Raw genomic sequence first — 20,316 nt, forward strand, 5'->3', positions numbered from 1 at the left:
CCATGCCAGACCACATGCTTGGGTTCCCCCCACAATTTTCCTTCTCTATTCTTACTCATGTATTTCTTTCTTCTTCTTTTTTTTTTTTTTGGTGAGGCAATTGGGGTTAAGTGACTTGCCCAGGGTCACATAGCGAGTATGTGTCAAGTGTCTGAGGCCGGATTTGAACTCAGGTCTTCCTGACTCCAGGGCTGGTATTCTATCCACTGTGCCACCTAGCTGCCCCCCTACTCATGTATTTCTTTTTCTTTTTTTGCCGGGCAATGGGGGTTAAGTGACTTGCCCAGGGTCACACAGCTAGTAAGTGTCAAGTGTCTGAGGCCGGATTTGAACTCAGGTCCTCCTGAATCCAGGGCCGGTGCTTTATCCACTGCACCACCTAGCTGCCCCTACTCATGTATTTTTAAATGTTACTGGAGGAAGCTGCCCAACTGGGCCAATTGGGTGTACTAACAGAAATCTGAGTTTAGCCAAAATCTGTTATCTCATCTCATTTTATCTCATAGTGCTAGGTGATGGGTCTTGGGCTAGCAGAGAACTGTAGAGAGCTTGCCACTTCTCTAGCACTTGTACCCGGTGGAGAAGAGCAGAAAAACTACCAGGATGAGTGGAAGATGGCCCCACTCCTGAGCCTGCTGATTAAACAGGAGCAGGTTAGTGGTTAGCAGTGCCACCTGGTGTTCACATGTGAAAAGAGAGGCTATCTGTCAGCGGCTGTCCTATTCCACACCTCAAAACCCCTCTACATCACTTTCCATTCTCTTCTTTACTCCAGTCTTGGAGAAAGAAATGATCCTTCTCCTTTCCAAGACCATCCTTCTACTTTGCCCTTGATTCCACACCTTCCTATCTTCTCCAGGAGCTTGTCTCTTCCATATATCCTCCCCCCTCTCTTGTTCAATCTTTTCCCATCTACCGGCTCCTTCTCTTCTACCTAAAAACAGATACAGGTGTCCCCATCCTTAAAAACCCTTCGCTTGGCCCCGCCATCCCCATCCCCACAACCTGTCATTTTATGCCTCTTCTCTCGTTCACAAACTCCTAGGAAAAGTCATCTGTACTTACTTCCTTCACTCCCTCACCTCCCACTCACATCTCAAATCCTTGCAATCCGGCTTCTGACCATAAAACTAGACTAAAATTACTATCTCCTAGGTTACCAATGATCTCAGCTACTAAACCAGATGTCCTTTTCTTCGTTTCCATTCCAACTGTCTTCTCTGCAGCTCTGGACACTTCCAACTAAGCCCCTCCTGCCTACCCTCCTCTCTCTTGACTTCCATGACATTTTTTCTGCTTCCCCTCCTGCCTGTCTGACTGTTCCTTCTCAGTCTCCTTTGCTAGTTCTTCATCCATTTCTCACTCCCTACATGGGAGTGTCTCACAAGGCAAAGTCCAGGGCCTTCTAATTTTTTCTCTATAGAATTTCTCTTGGTAATTTCCCTGGGTTCAACGGTCATCTTCTGATTTCTGTATTCAGTTCTTTTTTAAAATTTTTATAAAAGTGTTTTATCATTTTCCACTTACATGTAAGGATAGTTTTCAACATTTGTTTTCACAGAATTTTTAGTTCCAAATTTTTCTCCCCCCGCTCCCTTCCCTCCCCCCTCCCCAAGACAGAAAGCAATCTGATATAGGTTATATATGCACAATCTTATGTATTCAGTTCTAAACTCTCTTCTGAATTCTAATCCCACATTGCCAACTACCTGGTAGAACTACCTCGATAGCCCATCAGTATCCCAACCCAACATTCCTACACCTGCATTTGTCATCTTTTCCCCTAAACCTTTCCCTCCACCCTTCCCTATTTCTGTTGAGTATATCACAACCCTTATAGCCACTCAGATTAAAACCTAGGAGTCATTCTTGTTTCTCCTCTCTTCAGCTTTATATCTAAACAGTTGCCAAGTCTTATTAATATTATCCCCACAACTTCTCTCTCCTCTCGCTACTCTCCTTTTTAAACTTCTCTTGAGTCTTATATGTTAAGATTGAATTTTCTATTCAGTTCTGGTCTTTTCATCAGGAAACCTCAAAAGTCCCCAATTTTATTGAATGTCCATCTTTTCTCCTGAAAGAGAATGATCAGTTTTGCTGGGTAACAGATTCCTGGCTGCAATTGAAGCTCCTTTGCCTTCCAGAATATCATATTCCAAGCCTTGCGATCCTTTAATGTTGAAGCTGCCAGGTCCTGAGCAATCCTGACTGTGGCTCCATGATATTTAAATTGCTTCTTTCTGGCTGCTTGGAGTATTTTCTCCTTTACCTGATAATTCTGGAATTTGGCTACAATATTCCTTGGAGTTTTCCTTTTGGGGTCTCTTTTAGGAGGTGATCGGTGGATTTTTTCAATGATGATTTTGTCCTCTGATTCTATAATATATCAGGGCAGTTCTCCTTAATAATTTCCTGGAATATGGTGTCTAGACTCTTTTTCTGATCATGGCTTTCAGGCAGTCCAGTGATTCTCAGATTGTCTCTCCTGGATGTGTTTTCCAGGTCAGTTGTCTTTCCAATGAGGTATTTCACATTTTCTTCTATTTTTTCATTCTTTTGATTCTGCTTGACTGATTCCTGGTGTCTCATCAAGTCATTATCTTCCAACTGTCCAATTTTAATTGTAGGGGCCAAATTTAATATGAGGAGAGCTAATTGGGTGGCTTGCCATAATATTGGGGTTTAGAAAATAATGAGGATCTCTAGGTCCAAAGTTTTCTCCCTTCCAAACTGCCTTTTTAGTTATTTCTCCCAGACCAATAAGAAAGGAGATTAATAGCCTCTTTTCCACAAACAAATCAGTTTTAATTAATGGAAATAAAATACACAGCAAAGGTGAAATTAATAAAGTCAAAGACAAGGGAATAGGGAAAGAGGAAAATGGATAATCTCCCTGGCTCTAGCAAAGGCCAGCACAATCCCCAAACTTGCCTCCAGCTCAGCTAATTCAAAGAGTTAGATTAGTTTTTATTAACTCACCACCTGGGGTCTGTAGTTTCAATAGGAAACAACTGTGCAGCTTCTTTGCAGTCTGCTCCCGGAAGCTCACCAGCAGGAAAAGACCCCCAACTTCCTGTTGAGGGTCCCTTTTTCTACTTTTTTCTCTCTCCCTCAAAGGGGAGGTCGTTCAAGTTGTATGGCTGAGACTGGTCCTCTGTTGATGACTCAGTTCACAGCCTCTGAGGACACTCCTCAGGGTTGGCCAAGTTTAAACCAGGTGTAACAGGCCAGGTGTGGCTAAAAATCTAATCATCTCAAGTGGGTACTTAGTAGTTTCTCATTCACACCCAAATCAAACACTGCTAAATCAATCAGGTGGGACCCCTGAGCATCTGCCAAATCCCATTATTTTACCGCATAATTTTTAAGGCATTGTTTCCTTTAGTGAGATTATGCACCTTTTTTTCCATTTGGCCAAATGAATTTTTTAAGGTATTGTTTTCTTCAGTCAATCTTTGTGCTTCCTTTCCTAAGCTGCTGATTCTTTTTTCATAATTTTCTTGTGTTGCTTTCATTTCTCTCCCCATTTTTTCTTCTACCTCTCTCAATTGTTTGTTTTTTTTTTGGTTTGATTTTTTTGTTTTGGGGGTTTTTTAGTGAGGCAATTGGGGTTAAGTGACTCCCCCAGGGTCACACAGCTAGTAAGTGTTAAGTGTCTGAGGCCAGATTTGAACTCAGGTCCTCCTGACTCCAGGGCCGGTGCTCTATCCACTGTGCCACCTAGCTGCCCCTCAATTGGTTTTTCTTTTTTCTTTTCTTTTCTTTTTTTTTTAGTGAGGCAATTGGGGTTAAGTGACTTGCCCAGGGTCACACGGCTAGTGAGTATTAAGTGTCTGAGGCCAGATTTGAACTCAGGTCCTCCTGACTCCAGGGCCGGTGCTCTATCCACTGCACCATCTAGCTGCCCCTCAATTGTTTTGTTTTGTTTTGTTTTAAGTGAGGCAATTGGGGTTAAATGACTTGCCCAGGGTCACACAGCTAGTAAGTGTTAAGTGTCTGAGGCCGGATTTGAACTCAGGTACTCCTGACTCCTGGGCCGGTGCTCTAGCCACTGCACCACCTAGCTGCCCCTCAATTGGTTTTTTAAATCATTTTTGAGCTCTTCCAAGAAGGCTTTTTGTTTTTGAGACCGATTCATCTTCCCTCTTGAAGCTTCACATGTAGGCAATTTGAGAATATTGTCCTCATCTGAATTTGTGTTTGCCTCTTCCCTGTCTACACAGCTCTCAATGGTAAGAGCCCTTTTTTGTTTCTTACTCATATTGCAGCTTTTTTTTTTTTTAAGTTGAGGTCTGCTCTGGGGGCACCAGGGTCCCTATTTCAAGCTTCTTTGCTGGGGTATAGGGGCTGTGTCACTGGATTTCTACACTGAAACCTCTATGGCTTATGGATTTCTCACCACCCTGGGTGCGTGCTGGGATGGCTAGGCCTGGTAGCACTTGTCCTGTGGGTGGCCCTCTAGCTGGCAACCTGCCCTCTTGGCTGGTGCAGGTGGGTTTTGACACTGTCCTGCTGCACCACCAGCTTGTTGAGCCAGGATCCAGGGGCCTCAGTTGCTCAGCTATGGCCTATAGCTTCCTGCTGACTTGCCCCAACCCCCTCCATGCTGTGCTACACTGCAGTGCGCTGTGCCTTCCTTTTGCCTGAGTGAGACCAACCTTTCCTGAAGTCTTCTAAATTATCTCTGGTTGGAAGATTGTGTCTCTCTGTCTCTTTGCAGGTTCTGTAGTTTCAGAATCTGTCCAGAGGTTTGATTTAATGTTCTTTTTGAGGGAACCAAAGGAGAGCTCAGGCAACTCGCTGGCTTCTCTCCACCATCTTGGCTCTGCTCCTCCCACTACTCTCATTCAGGGTCTCATCACTCCTTGCTTGACTGTTGTTTTAGCTGCCAAGTATCCCTGTTAGCCACTAACCTAATTCTATTCAAAGGAAGGCTCAGTATGCTTTGCCCACTCTCTAGCCAAAGTGTTGTGAAAGTGCTAAGCTCACTTTGGTTCTCAAATAATAGACTACTTTCTTTCCCCCAATTTGATTTCTTCTGTTCAGATGGCTATGACATCTCATCAGGCTGGGGATATGTTTAGTATGCCTTTAACGAATATGCTTAGCTCTGAACCCGCATCCTACCGGAAACCCCACCACCTTCCCCATATCTGCTCAGTTTCACTGAACCCTAGTCATATGATCTCAGGATAATAGAATCAGATCTTCCTAAGGAACAAATAGGCAGCATTTTATTCTTCACACAGAATCAATAAAAACATTAAAACAGTATAAAAAAAGGGTATCACATATGATACTTCTCCAAACCTATCCAACTCACAGAGAGTATGCAGGCTGCATTAAGTCCAAAAGTTCTAAAAAAGGCGTACCAGTTCTTCCTGCTAGGTAAAGAAGTATAGACAATACCACACCTTTCCCAGATGGCATTTGATTTGTGCCACTCAGAAAGCATTAGATAGACTCAGGGACTCTAGATACAGAATCTGACTCCTTCTTCTGTGTTGGAGATAGAGAATGAAGGAGGCCATGTACTTGAGATTTAAGTACAAACTGAAGGGTAAGAAGCTATGTGGTACAGTGGATAGAGCACTGGCCCTGAAGTTGGGGGGACCTGAGTTTAAATCTCACCTCAGACACTTTCTAGCTGTGTGACCCTGGACAAGTCACTTAACCCCAGTTGCTTAAAAAATATCTGGGGCCATTTCCAGTCATCCTAATATATATTTTGCCACTGGATCCAGATGGCTCTGGAGGAGAGAGGTTGGTGACTTTTCACAGCCCTCCCTTACTTAAGCCCTATTCTGTACAAGTCATGACATCACTTCCCGATGTCATGGTCCTCTTCAATAATGAAGGACAAACAACAAACTGAAGGGTCCTTGGGGCTACTTTATTGCTTCTAATGTGAAATACCCTAGATTGTATTCTAGTTTTTTCTTTTGATTTTGTTTTAATATTTCTTCTTGTCTCTTATTTGATCCATTCTCATTTCCAAGGGGTCTGCTGCTTGGGTAAGGTTTTGTACCTTTCGGGTCAAACTGTTAATTCTCTTCAGTCCTTTCTTCCATAGTTCTCATTTCTTTTCCATGTTCTCCCTATTACCTTCACCTTCCATGTCTTTCTTCTAGTGTTCTCATTTACAAACTCTTAAAAACAAACAAAAAAACCCTCTTCATATCTTCCAGTTGAACTTGTGCCCAAGCTGTATTTTTCTTTGAAGCTTTGCTTGTAGATGTTTTAGAGTCATTCTCTTCTGAGTTTATCCTTCAGCACTTTATGGTGGAATTCTTTATTAGTTTGCTCATTCTTCTGGCCTCGTTTCCTGATTTTGGACTTTGTGTGAGGGCCAGGCACTGTGCGCTTCTTCAGGGAATGTGTGGGCTGCACATGGTTTGGTTTTGTGTTCTCTTGAGTCCTGCTGCGATGTTTTAGGGTATTGGGTACCTCAAGAACAACTCGGCTTGGAGGCCTTCAGGCTTTCAGTGCACCCAGAGAAGTCTGACCCAGGGTGAAGGCTGACTGCCACCCTCCTAGTCTGAGCCCTGATGTGGGTTCTTGGTGTGGGTTTGTGTCTGAGCAACACAACCATGGGCTTGACCTGCCGGGGCTCCAGCAGGCTGCTTCTTGCATGAGGTCAGGGTCTCTTCTCGTCCTGGGTCACAGCCATGGGAAGGCCCACTTCAGTCCCCCACAGTGTCCACTGACCGCTCTGTGCTAGCCTGGGCTGGGAAATGACGTGTGATTTTTTTTTTTTTGGATTTTCCCATTGGCATCAGGCTGGAGCCTTTCCTAGATTTTTGTGAAGGAGTGGTAATCAGAGATGACCAAGAGTGGAATGTGTCACCTCAGGAGGTGATGAGCTCCCCTGCAGTGGAAGGGGTCAGGGATGTTGTAGAAGGCATTTGTGCCCAGGAGGAGCTGGCCTAGAAGTCCCCTAAAGGCCCTTCCAGTTCTTAGAGTCTAGAAGGACCCTTGGAGATGTGACAGACGAGAAAAACAAGGTCCCTCTGGACCTTGACAGTGACCAGTGGAGCCAGAGTTATTTAGGGCCCCAGACACAATTAGAACCAAGGCATGCTGGGTATACTGACTCCCAGGCTGGTGCTCTTGTCCTTACTACACTACCTCCTGAGTTCCTTGGGATGGCCAAGAGAGCAAGAGGGGGTGTGTGTAGGCCAGGCGATCCCCCAACACCAGAGAAACTCTTAAATTCAAAGACCCCAGTAGAGAAATTCCAGTCAGAAACAGAGCAAGGTTCTTTCAAGGTAGAATCAACAGCCTTTCTTCAGGGCCCTAACTCCTGGTTTACACCCCCGTTGCTTCTCTAGCAAATATTTTTGACCCAGCCTTCTGAGAGAGTTCCCTCCCTTCCCCAAGGGAGTGTAGTTCTGATTTTATATATTTATACGTCATATTCACTTGCCCCCAAACAGTTCTACAAGTTGCTTTATTGGGTAAAGCAGAGGATACTCCAGGATGTAGTTGACCAGACTAAAGCGAGGGATGAATTTCAGAATCAGAGTAATGGGTGCAGAGGCCTAGGTCTGGCGGGCCAGAAGCAGCTCAGGGCTCTCTCTTTGAGAGATGACAGCTTCCGGGTTTATACCCACATCAGGAAGTGGTTAACAGAGCGGATATCCCCTGCTCCCTTCCACAGTAGCTCTGAGCCTGTTGTCATTTGGAAAAAGGTCCAAATGAGTCAAAATGGAGCAAGGCAGTGTGTACATTAGCCATTAACCACCACCAGACTATTCGTGCATCTGTCTTCCAGCTCTCCGATAGGTACATAAATCAGATGATGTGTCCTCACCTTTAAGTAATCCTTTTATGAGTCAAGGTATGAGCCCCAGGGTCTTGGACAAATTCACATCGGAGTAACTTCATCCTGTGATGACGGCTGAAGATTTACTTATTCCATTTGTCATTTTGAGAACACTGTGCTCCTCAATTCAGAGATTTCTCCTCAGCTCGATAAACACTGTGTTAAATGCAGACTCTCTTTGAAGTCCTGCTGTCTTCTGGGTGCCAGGGAGGCTCCATTATGCTGATGGATCTATGATCTCCTCAGTGTAGGCTTGCCCACCCCTTTTGATTCTTGTCCAAGTTCTCCCAGGAGGGATCCCCTGAGGTTCTGGGGACCCCACCAAGCACACCCCTCATCCTTGCTATGTGAACATCCCCTCACACCCCAAGGTGCTGAAGAAAGAAACACAAAACCCAAATAGTCCCTGACCTCCAGGAGCTTACACTCAGAGAAGGTCCATTGACTGGAGCTCCCAGCAAACTCCTTAGCCTGGCATTGAAGAGGCCCGCCTCTCCCATCTCACTTACTTACGGGTTGTCTCACTTCTGAAGAAGTTAAGCTCCATGAGGGGGAAAGCTGGTTGTTTTTCATGTGCCTAGTGCAGTGTGTCGCAGAAGACCTGGCTCTTAGCACGGACTTACCAAATGCCTGTTGATCAGCTGTCTCATAAGTCGGTGAAATGTGGTGGGGTATGATCGTGTCCGGAGACCTGCCTCACTCATTACCTAGACCAAGACCAGAGGTGAGTCACGTCCTCTCAGAGCTTCGACTTCATCATCTGTAAAATGGAGATGATAATGCTTACACTCACTTCTTTGGGCTGTTGAAGAGAACACGTTGTGGAAGCCTCAAAGTTCTAGGTAAATGATTATTATTAGAACACCTCCCTTGGGATTTACCCAGCTCACACAGCCACTGGAAGGCTGGGGCCCCAGAGGGGCAGCTGTTACTATTCCCTTTCTTCTGGGAGTAATCCTTTCAAAGCTCTCCTCTAAAACACGCACACATAAGCCTCCACCAGTGGGCTTCCAATGGGCTCAGTTCTTGGGCAGAGACATTTACTCAGTTGGCATGGCAGGGACAGCAGGGTCAAAGAATTTCTGTCCAACGTGAGGGATACACTTTCCTACAGACATACTCAGAGTCCGGGGGGAGAGGGGTAAAGAATAGACCTTGATCGCCTTTTCATTCCCCCCGCTGTTCAGCCAGACTCTCTAGCTGCATTTCACACATCTGAAATCGGTCCCAAGCAGAACTCATCATCTTTCCCCCTAAACCTTTCCCACTCCTACCTGCCCTATTACCACAGAGGACAACACCACCCTCCCATCCCTTAGGCTCCCACTCTCAGAGTCATCCTGGGCTCCTCACCATCTCTCACCCCCTATTTCCACCTTGTTGCCAAGGCCTGTTGATATCCCCTCTCCAGCATCTCCTGGATATGCCCCCTCCTTTCTTCTGACACTGCCCCCACCCTGTTCCAGGTCTCACCATCTCATGCTTGGATTATTGCAGTAGCTTGCTGGGGGCGGGGAGCGGTCTGCCTGCTTCAAGTCTCTCTTCACTCTAATCCATCCTTCATCAAGCCACCAGTGATTTTCCTAAAGCACAGGTCTGATCATGTCACATATACCCCCTCCTCAGCTCAATAAACTCCAGTGGCTCCCTATCACCTGTAGGAGCAAATACAAAATGCTCTGTTTGGCATTCAAAGCCCTTTTTAACCAGCCTCCTCCTACCTTCCCAGTCTTCTCACACTTTATTCCCCTCCATGTACTCTTTGATCCAGTGACATTGGCTTCCTGGCTACTCTGAGAACAAGACGCTCCATCTCTTGGCTCCCAGTGTTTTCTCTGGCTGTCTTCCATACCCGGAACAACCTCCCTCCTCCACTCAGACTTCAAGTCCCAGTTAAAATCTCACCTTCCACAAGAATCTTTCCCCAACCCCCCTTGATTCTTGTGCCTTCCCTCTGCTAAGCATTTCCTGTTTATCTTGTTTAAAGCTTGCTTTGTATATTTGTTTGCATGTTGTCTCCCCCATTAGATTGTGAGCTTCTTGAGGGCAGGGACTATCTTTTGCCTCTTTTTGTATCTCCAGTGCTTCACACACTGCCTGGCACATAGTAGGTGCTTAATCAATGTCTACTGATTCAACTAAGTTGTCTCATTGCAGGATTAACGCTTTTCAGGATGGCATCTCTGTTAAACTGCATCTCAGCTTGGCTCCTCTTCTTTCTAATATGTGGGGACCCTTCTGCTCCTAGGTTGGGTCAAGCAGTCAGTCACTTGGTGCTTGTGCTTCCTCTTAACCAAGCCCTGTCACTCTGCCCCTGGGACAAGTAGGGGCCATCATAGTCTTTTTATTCTTCTTTTTCTTCTCTACCTTTTGTTACTGTCTGGGCTAAGAGGTACTGAGCTTTCTTCAGTTCTAGTATTAGCTCGCTAAATGCAAATGCTTCTTTCCTTTGATGCCCTTAACTCCTTAGCTTTGACGTCATTTATCACCTGGAGGTTGGACATAGGGGAGGACTTGCCGCTCCTTACATCACTCCATGCTGGCTTAGGTCGATTGGTCTCAATGAAGCCACCTTCACTTCCAGATTCCTGAAGGAATGTTACAAAGATGAGCAGCCGGGGATGAAAGCGTACCTGGATTCTGGACCCTAGGGGTGGGTTCATTGTCTCCTGGCCTCTAGATGGGCACTTAACCCTTTCCAGGGTGGAGAATGTTTGTTCTCCATCAGAATCAGGGCTAGAGTCAGAAGTGGGTCAGGAAAGCTTTCCCCTTTGCCTTCGTCTCATCCTTTAGCCTCACTGGGGCATCACTGGGGCATGGGTCACACCATGGGTTTTGAAAGCAACCCTTTCACATAGGTTGCCATGGCCAAACATAATGGAGGAGATCCATTTGGTGTAGAGTCCAGGTTAAGGAAGTATTTCCTATGGATGGAGAAGTCCTTCAGATGCTGCTGTTTGTGGGTGACATTATGTGGATCCCACTGAGCCCCAAGACACAAAATTCCATCAAAGAATTGTGTGACAGGATAAGCAGATGAACTGGTCACATGCAGGAGAGACAGCCATAGAGCTCCAGCATTGGTGATGTCAGGAGAAACTGAGGAATGTTGGGGGGACACCTGGGGTGGGGTGGGGGGAGATAACAGACAAGAGTTGACCCTCATGACAGGCATGGACAGGGTTTGATCTCCATCACTGGAGGGATCTCCTGAATCGGCGAGATCACACAGCTCACTGGAGGGATCTCCTGAATTGGTGGGATCACGCAGATCACTGGAGGGATCTCCTGAATTGGTGGGATCACACAGATCACTGGAGGATCTGAATATCCCTTCTCTTCCACTGTGTTTCGGCCAGACTGGACTCTTAGGTCTTTTCTGCCTCTGAGCTTTCTTGCTCACCATTTCTCACACATGAAACACAACAGCCCATTATATGTCTACTGGTTACAACAATCACTCCTATTTATCCAGTGTTTAAAGATTTACAAGCACTTTCTTCTCATAATAGGTTTTCGAGGCAGGTCATACTAACAGGATCACTCCCATTTTACAGATGATGAAATAGGCCTTGAGAAGTCGTGACTGGATAAAGATCACATGGCTAGTGAGTAGCAGAACTGGGATTATTTAAATCCAGGTCTTCTGATTTTAAGCTAAATGCCATGCTTTCTAGATTTTCAAAAAGGGAAAGAGAATAGATTCTGCACACCACAGGCCAATTAGGTTGACTTGAATTCCTAAGGAAATTCTAGAATGTGTTATTCAAGAGATATCTGGTGACCATCTAGAAAAGACAGCAGTGATCCTAAGACTGGGAATGGCCCCATGGAGAATCAGTCACATCAGACTAGTCTTGTGTGCTTTTAGACAAATTTACTGGACTGAAAGATTAGGGGAATGCTAATGTGTAGAGTTTACCTGAATTTTTGAGAAACCTTTGACCAAATCCCTCTTTGTGGATGAGATTGCAGGTTTGTGGACTAGATGAACATATGGTGAGGTGGACTCAAGACTGGTTGGATGGTCTGTTGGAACCAAGTATCATGTTGAAAGGAGGTCTCTGGTAAAGGATCCAGGAGATTACATTTGGCCTGTGTTGGTTCCCATTTCTAACAGTAACTCGGGTAAAGGCTTGGATGGTGTGCTTGGTAAACTTGTATATAAGATAGAGCTTGGGGGTGCAGCTAGGTGGTGCAGTGGATAGAGCACTGGCCCTGGAGTCAGGAGGACTTGAGTTCAAACCTGGCCTCAGACACTTAACACTTACTGGCTGTGTGACCCTGGGCAAGTCACTTAACCCCAATTGCCTCACAAACAAAAACAAAAAAACATAGAGCTTGGGGGATGGATCATAACAGATACTGACAGGGTAAACCACTGGACTGAATCCAGTGAGATGACATTTCATTGGGATAAATGTAAAGTCTTACACTTAGGTTCAAAAATCAGCTTCAGAAATACAGACTGGGGGAGGCATAACTAGACAGCTGTTCCAGCCACTGGATAAAGATCTAGGGGTTTCAGTGGAGGGCAAACTCAGTGTAAGTCTAGAGTCTGATAGAGCTGCCCAAAGAACATTTTGAGAGGCTGAACGTCTTGACAGGAGGGATGTAGAGAGGAGTTTAAAAATGATTATTTACCTTTAACATTGATTTTTCTAAATTTAGAGTTCCAAATTCTCTCCCTCTTTCCCCCCTCCCCCACCATTGAGAAGATATGAAGAATGATCGGAGTTGGAACCTCCACGTTTTGACTTGCATTTAGTTTACTCTTAGTGCCTTAGAGTCTCCTTTCAAACGGTCATTTATTGTTTGTAATTCTTTTAACGTCTCTTCGGTCATCTCCTTTGATCACTTAATTGATAGGATGAGAGTGGCTCCCTTTCTGTTGTACCAGATTCGTTCACTCGATCAGTATTTACTGAGTGCCAGGCACTGTGCCCTGGGGATGCCAAAGGAAGCAAAGGCAATCCCTGTGCTCAAGGAGCTCAGTCTAATGGGAGAAACAACACGCCACCCAGTGTATACCAAGTGACCTATAGGGAGGATAAATAGGAAATATTTCACGGGGAAGCCTTTGAATCCTTCTCTTCCTTCAAGTCCTACCCGAGGTGCTGAGTCTCCCCAAAACTTTTCCAGATCCTCCCAGATGAACGTGCTCTTGCCCAGTGCCTTCAACTGGTACTTCTGTGACACAGACTCCTGGTGCTTGACCCTCCTGGTTGTCCTCTGCTGGACACTTATACCACAGTGCCCAGGACCGAGCCCAGTACTTCAGATGAGGACTGACAAAGGTGGAGGGCAGTGGGACCCCTTCACTTGCCTCTCCTTAGAAGCCCTGCCCCTTCTAACGCAGACCAAGGCTGCATGAGAGCTTGGCCGTGGTCACAATGATAGACCGAGATCTCCAGGCCCCAGAGGAAAAGCATTGCAGCACCTCCCTTGGAGGGTCCAACCTCCTTCTTTCCACCTCCACCCCGCCCTACCCCAATACCATGTGCTGCCCAGGAGAAGTCTTGGGATGTCGGTAGTGCCCATCACCTGTCCTGGTGGTCACCGGCTGAACCCAGCAACAGACGGCTCTCTCTCTCTCTGTTCCAGAAGGACCTGCTGCTGTCCCAGGCTGTGGTTGGCTGCCTGGAGGCCCTGTTGGACTTCTTGCAAGCAAGGAGCCCTGATGTTGGTAAGTGCCTTAGGGGAAGGAGGACCCCACATCCTGTAGCTCCTGCTCACAGGCCCCCCCCAGAGCAGAAGATGCCCGAGGCTAGGCCAGGACGGACCTCCCTCATGCCTTGACCGATAGATAGAGCTGACTTCGCTTTATTTCCATCCCTTTCCCTCTTTTGTTCTATTTCTTCTCTTCCTCCCTGTCCCACTTTTGTACTTGCCATTGCCTCTTCCCCCTTCGTTCCCCCTTTTCTCCCACTGCTGTGAGTGGCTCTAATGGGGGTTCATCCTTTTGGCCAAAAGAGCTCTGGGTTAGACAGTAGGAGGAACATCCAATCAAGGGGGTGGTGGAAGGTCCCCTAGACCTTTTTGGTTGGAAAGAAGTAGAAGGCGGGAGCAGAGCACCTTAAAGGCCTTCTAATTGAGGTTGAGTGTCTGAACTTGTGGGGGTGACATCTCGTGTGGAAATGCTCCAGTGTCCCTGCTTCTTAGAGAGTCATCAGGGAGACTGAGAAAGGCAGTTTTCTGGATCGTGGATCACAGACCTAGAGCTACCAGTGGCCTCCAGCCCATCTCATCCAACTCCCTCAGTTTACAGAGGAGGAAACTGAGGCCTGGAGAGGGGAAGGGACTTACTTGAGGTTATGCAGGGAGTCAATGGGAGAGGCAGGATTTGAACCCAGGTCTTCTGACTCCACAAGCACACCCTCTGTTTGGTTCTCAGAGGCTGGAAGTGCCACCCATCATAACATCTGGCAGCCATATGCTTTTGTAGATTCTCCCCATCTCCACCCTGCTCACCTAGGCTTCTGTCATGGCCTCCTGCCAGGCCTCCCTGCCTCCCCTTCTCCAGTACATCCTCTATTCGGCTGATGAAGCCCAGGCCTGACGAGCTCAGGAAGACCCAGAGTGTGCCCGGGACCTCCAGGAGCCAACACAAGCTCCCTCATTATGATCCAGCCCAGGTTGTAGGCTTTCCACCTCTCCAAAAGCCCTTGTGGCTGTTCCTCCCACAGAAGCCTCCACGCTCGCCAGCAGTCTCTGCACAGACCCCCTGGGCCTGGAGGGCAGTCCCTGCTCACCCCTCCCCACCACCTTGTAGTTCCTGGTATACATCTGGGACCTCCTTCCCTCCCCAGGGCTCCCGGAGGGCCGAGGCTGACTTTCACCTTTGCCCTCAGCCTCAGCGTCCAGCCTGGTGTGAGCTGGCTCTTAGTAAATACTCACCGAGTGCCACTTTAAATCTTGCAAACCCTAGTGATCTTCTTAGACCTTCACAGTAACCCATGAGGGAGGTTCTCTGGGTGTTACTGAAGAAGAAACTGAGGCTCAGCAAGGGGAAATGCAGTCCATCTAGTGGGTGTCAGAGGAGAGACTTGAACTTACATCTTCTAAGGCCAGGCCTCGCTGAATGTCTCCTAGCCATGCAGGGCCAGATGACCTTTCAGAACCAGTGCCCCCTTGGTAGTCCCTACAAGCAGGGGGATGCCCTGTGCCAGGGGGTGCCAGGCTTGGTATGTTGCCTCCTGCAGCCCTGCATGTGGCCGCCCAGCCCTGGAATCGATTCTTGCTGTTCACACTCTTGGATGCTGGAGACAACTCCTTCCTGAGCCCGGAGATCCTGAGGCTCATGACCCTGGTGAGTGCAGAAGGGACAGGCCCCTGGGCCCCAGGACATGGGGGCTGGGGATGCTGGACATGTGGGGGAATCAGCCCTGTCTTCCAGCAGTAGGGTGCAGGTTAGGATCCCAGGGAATGACTGCCCTTGGGCAGGCAGGCCACCCCCGCTTCCCTTTTGTGGGTGACCCCTCAGGACCGAGGATCTTGGCTCTCCTCCCGCCTTAGGATGTGTGATCGCTGCCTTCTCTGGGAGAATCAGGCACCGTACACATTACTACAGCACACAAACATGTGACAGACGCCTTAGTGAGCTGCCAACGGGGTCCTGTTGGAGGGAGGAGGTGTAGGTCAGTGGCGGTGAGGCTGATCACGAGCTTCCCTCCCCCTGCCTCGGGGTCCTGCCATTGACCAGACCAGCCCCCACCTACGTGGGGGCTTTCTTTCTGACACAGTTTGTGAGGTTCCGGAGTAGCAGCGTCCTCTCCCAGAATGACATTGGGTATGTTCTGCAAGAGGTGATCAAGGCCAACTTTCGGGAGCTCTCCGGAGCCACGCTCCGGGCTCTGTGCTGCTTCCTCCTGCAGGTGTGATGGGGTAGGAGATCTCGAGAGAGGAGAGGGAGGGGGGAAGGCACTGAGACCTGAGGACACCTTGGGTCTGAGCTGCCTGAAGCCAGTGGGGTGTGTCCTGGGAGCAGGGATGAGGGTTGCTAGAGAAACTAGGGAAGTTGGCGATGGGGCGGTGGGGTGGGACAGGGCAGCAGCCGCTGCTGCTGGTAATTCTGATCAGGCTGGTGTCAGAGGGAGGGGGTGTATCTATGGCTGTATTGGGGACTGTGGGTGACCCTGTGTGTGTGGGCATGGGTGTGGCCGCCTTTTGCCAACCTGTCAAATTAATGACAGATCCTGTGGCAGCATTGACTGTGTCCCAGGGAGGGCAGAGGAGGCTGGCAGAGGGGACCCCGCCCCCCATGAGCTGGGTGCAGCACTGAGCTGCGGGGTCTTCAGGCCTAGCTCAGCAGGCCGGTGCAGGGGTCACGGGGCAGTGCCACTACATCCTCCCTAACGCTTTCTGCTTTGGCCTCCTTTTAGCCTCCTTTCCTCAGGCCCATCAGACACGGGGGCGTTTTGCAGCTTGTGGGTTTGTTGTGGCTCGGGTCCCTTGAGTAGCTTCCTGTCTGTCTCCCCAGGGAGCTGAGGCCTCGGTCGCCCACCTCTCGGCTTGTCCCTTCCCCTCTCAGGTTCAGAAGACAGGCTCTCTGTCTAATCCAGCCATGATCTCCACCACTCAGACCCTGCTGGATACTCTCGCAGAAATAGCTTCACCGCTGCAGCCACCCCATCAAGATTTGGTGTATCCTTTTCTGCAGCACAAGGGGGTGAGGCCTGAGCTCCTTTTCCCAGAGGGCCCCCTGGTTTGAGGCAGGTGAATCCAGGCCAAACCAAGGACCATGAGTTCTAGGCCCAACATAGGTGGATGAGGTCTGTGGTACCAAGGTGGGGCGGGAGCAAGAAGTAGGGTTCGGAGGGTTTCTCCCCTTGCATAACTGAGGCATTCGTGAGGATAGATGTGGAATTGAAGAGGATTCCCTTCCCTCATCCCCATCCTCATCCCCAGGACACAGATCCCTTCCCCCAAAAGAAACTTTGGGTCCAGATGCCTTTAGCCGCATTTAGTTGACAGTCTCATTGGCTGTGGAATAGGAACCAGACCCAAAGGGCAGAACCAGGAATGGGGGATGCAGGGTTCAGTCCAATATAAGGAAAAACATTCCCTAGTCTTAGAGCTATCCCGAAGGAGAGTCCCCCTGCCCTTCCCGCTCCCCCCAGGTCTCCAAATAGAGGCAGGGCCCCCTCTTGGGAACCTGTAGAGGGGATCCCTAGGCTAGGTGCTCTCTGGGGTCCCTTCCAGTCCTGCCCACCTGGGAAAATGTCAGGGAGCTCCTTTTGGCCCTGCTGAGCGGGACCCGAGCCTCACCTCCACCAGGCACCTTTAGCAGAGAGTTGGCCCTTTCGCTGGCTCGTCTCTAAGCTCCCCCTCCCCAAGCCTGCCCTTCTTGCGGTTATCCTCTCATGCCCTGCTGTCAGATGCCTAGGAGGGGTGGCCCTGTCCTTCTCCCACATCCGAGACTGAGCCAGAGAGATGAGGAAAACTCGGCCCCAGCACCAGGTTCTGGGAGAGAAGGGAAGTGATTCTCAGCATGGGTAGTTGTTCGTTCTGTTATTTGATGGCAGCCAGAAAATAAAAATGAGACATTCTGTTCTTCTCCCACTGCATCTCTGATTCTTTGGAATAGGGAAAGCAGCACCGGGTCTCTGAGAACAAGTTAATTCCCTACTTGGCAGGCTCTGAGACTGCGGTCAGTGAAGGCTGGGCACAGCATGCGGTGTCCCCCAGTATCCTCCCACGAAGTTGTGGGCTGGGTGACCATGTGGATTCACAGCTTCTGGATCTCAGGAGGGACCTGGGAGGTTGTAGGAGATAGATGTAGACCTGAAAGGGATCCAGCCCCTCGTTTTACAGATGGGAAAAGGGCAGCCCACAGAACTGAAAGGACCTGCTCCGCATGGTCCTCACTTATCTGGTTGGCTGCCCCAATCCAAGGGACTGACAGCAGCTTCTGTGATATGTCCTCAGGCCATGTCCTTGAATCTGTCTGCAGCTGGATCAAGCTGCTGCTGACATGCTTATCCAGCTGTGCCTGACCCAAAGCTGGGAGCCAGAGCCAATACCGGGAATGACAGAGACCGGATTTAAAAACATCCAAATGGGGGGGGAAACACACTTAGCAGTAGTAACTGGGGAAAAAATTGGAAGCAGAGGTAAGAGCGATGTAAGATGAGGAAGAGGAAGAAAAGGAGGGGAAGGGAGAGGAGGAGGATGGTACTTTGCTGGGCTGTTATGAAGAAAATTCTGTCAGGTATAAGGTACTATATAAATGTTAGCTATTATTGTTGCTGCAATAATCAACCTCCCTTTAAGGTACTATATAAATGTAGTTTACTATTAAAAAAAAAAAAAGATGAGCTCGATGCTCTCAGAAAAACCTGGAAAGACTTACATGACCTGATGCAAAGTGAAATGTACTGTATACAAAGTAACAGCAATATTGTAAGATGATCAGCCACGAATGACTTAGTTATTTTCAGCAATGCAATGATCCAAGACAACTCTGAAGGACGTATGAAAAATGCAATCCATCTACAGAGAAAGAACTGATGGTGTCTGAATACAGATGGAAGTATATTTTGTTATTGTTGCTAGTTTCTTTTTCTAAAGCTTTTTTGTCTGCTACGTTTTGCATGACTGCACATGTATAACTTACATTGAATTGCTTGAGTTCTTAAGGGGGGATAGGGAGGAAGGATAAGAATTTGGAACACAAAGTTTTAAAAATCGATGTTACAATTTGTTTTTACATGTAAGATAGGGGAAAATTCTAAATAAATAAACATAAAACATAAAACCATCCCGATGGGCACAGCACCGACCAGGAAAATGAAATACTTTCTCGGGTCCCCACAGGAGCCGTGATTTCAGGGGTGACCCCAGAATCCAACTTGGCTCTGGGCCTTCAGGTCAGCGACTAGAGGACGAGAAGAGGGCTTTGTGAGGGACCAGAGATCCTTACCAGAGCAAGAAAGGGCCTTAGGGACCACTCATCCAACTCTCTCATTTCATGGACCAGGAAACTAAGGCTCCAGGCTGGGTAAGGGACTTGAGGAAGCCAGTCCTGTCTCCTTTGCTCTATGCTGCCTGCTGGCTCTTGACTCAAGAGCTTGTGGCTGGGGCAGATGGAGAGCTCAGAACACCTGTGAGGGCCAGTTTCTGCTGGCCTGGGGTCTCTCCCGTAAGCTAATGGTAGGCCAGGAAAACAAATGTGATCCCTATGGGAAGCCCATTGTCCACGGTGAGGGAGGGGCTGGTCCCACTCTCTTGTGTGATCCTGGCCATTGTCTCTGCAATGTTGGCGCTGATTCCTGCCTCATTTTAGGAGGGTCTGAGTAATTATCAGTTGTTCCAAGGCAGGGGCCATGAAAATGAGGAGTCTGGAAGGCATGTGATGGAGAAGGACAGTAGAGGAATGACAGAAGCAGCCGAGGGCATTCCCCAGCTGTGACTCTGGACAAGTCACTTTGTGCCTCACTTGCTTCATCTGTCAAATGGGGATGACAAATTGCATCCCATGCACCTCCCAGGTATCCCCCTTAAAGTACTCTAGACATGGAAAGTATTATCAACATGGGTGACATTGGAATCACAGCTAACAGCTCACAGTGTTGTCCAGCTCAAGGGTTGCAGCACAGTAGTGTGGGGAAAATGGACAACTTTTGGAAGATGCCAGAAAATGCACTGAAGTGAGGTCCGCACCATAGTTTATACCCACCAAGGGTCCCCCTTGACCAATCATGTTAGAGTTCTCATTTATATACAGCATTACAGAAACAACCAATCACAGCATATAGTACCAACCTTCCATATATGGTAATGACCAATCAGATTACCCCATTAATTGACCAATCAGATTGCAACACTAGGCCTCCTCTTTACTCTGGGCAGGAATATCAGTTTCTCACTAGAACAGTGCTGTGCAAATGTACATAAACATACAACTTGTCAAGAAACAAAACTTAAGTGGGAGTTTGAACATCAGGGTCACATGGGAATCCCCTTGGGTACCTCAAGGTGAACTCCCAGCTTATCTTGTTCTTCACAAAGTGCAGGTCCCATTCCAAGCCCTGCTCAGGCCCAAGTCCGCAGGGCCTTGGCTTCTCAGAACTTTGTGTGCCAAGCAGCTCCCTGCCGGGAGATTTAGGCAACCAAAGGTTGGAACCCCAGGGTTCCAAGAAGAGTCCAAATAGAGCCATTTCTCTTACTAGCACCTCATTGCTTGAAAAATCCAAGCAGACAGTGAGTAAAGGCCTCTTTGTTCTTCTTTGTGAAGATGTGCATTCTCCCAAATGTGGCAGAGAGTGTTTTGAAGTGAAGCCCTGAGAGAAAAGACCACATTTGGACTCTTCTCAGAGCCCTAAAGGCAGAGAGTGAGTCCGGTTTCAGGCCCAACAGCTTTGTGGCACAAACCTCCCAGCAGGGGTTCCGCTCAGCACACAGGCTTTGAGCTGAGGCTCCTGGGCCTTAGGCCCGAGCAGGGCCTGAAGATGGGCCTGGGTTTTATGGGAGTCAGGCTGGGCTGGGAGTTC

General features: G+C 48.2%; 1 protein-coding gene across 1 annotated transcript in view; it reads left to right on the plus strand.

Annotated features, from left to right (window-relative positions):
- MEI1 (meiotic double-stranded break formation protein 1) overlaps positions 1-17,314 on the plus strand; it is a 69,036-nt gene extending 51,722 nt beyond the window's left edge. Inside the window, exons 27-30 of the mRNA XM_043967779.1 lie at positions 13,430-13,511; positions 15,028-15,134; positions 15,568-15,699; positions 16,356-17,314. Of these exons, the coding sequence (XP_043823714.1) occupies positions 13,430-13,511; positions 15,028-15,134; positions 15,568-15,699; positions 16,356-16,535 (501 nt within the window). The 3' untranslated portion in view covers positions 16,536-17,314. The remainder of the gene's footprint in view (positions 1-13,429; positions 13,512-15,027; positions 15,135-15,567; positions 15,700-16,355) is intronic.
- Positions 17,315-20,316: the final 3,002 nt, after the last annotated feature.

The sequence above is a fragment of the Dromiciops gliroides genome, chromosome 5 (assembly GCF_019393635.1).
Source record: "Dromiciops gliroides isolate mDroGli1 chromosome 5, mDroGli1.pri, whole genome shotgun sequence".
Classification (NCBI taxonomy): Eukaryota; Metazoa; Chordata; class Mammalia; order Microbiotheria; family Microbiotheriidae; genus Dromiciops; species Dromiciops gliroides.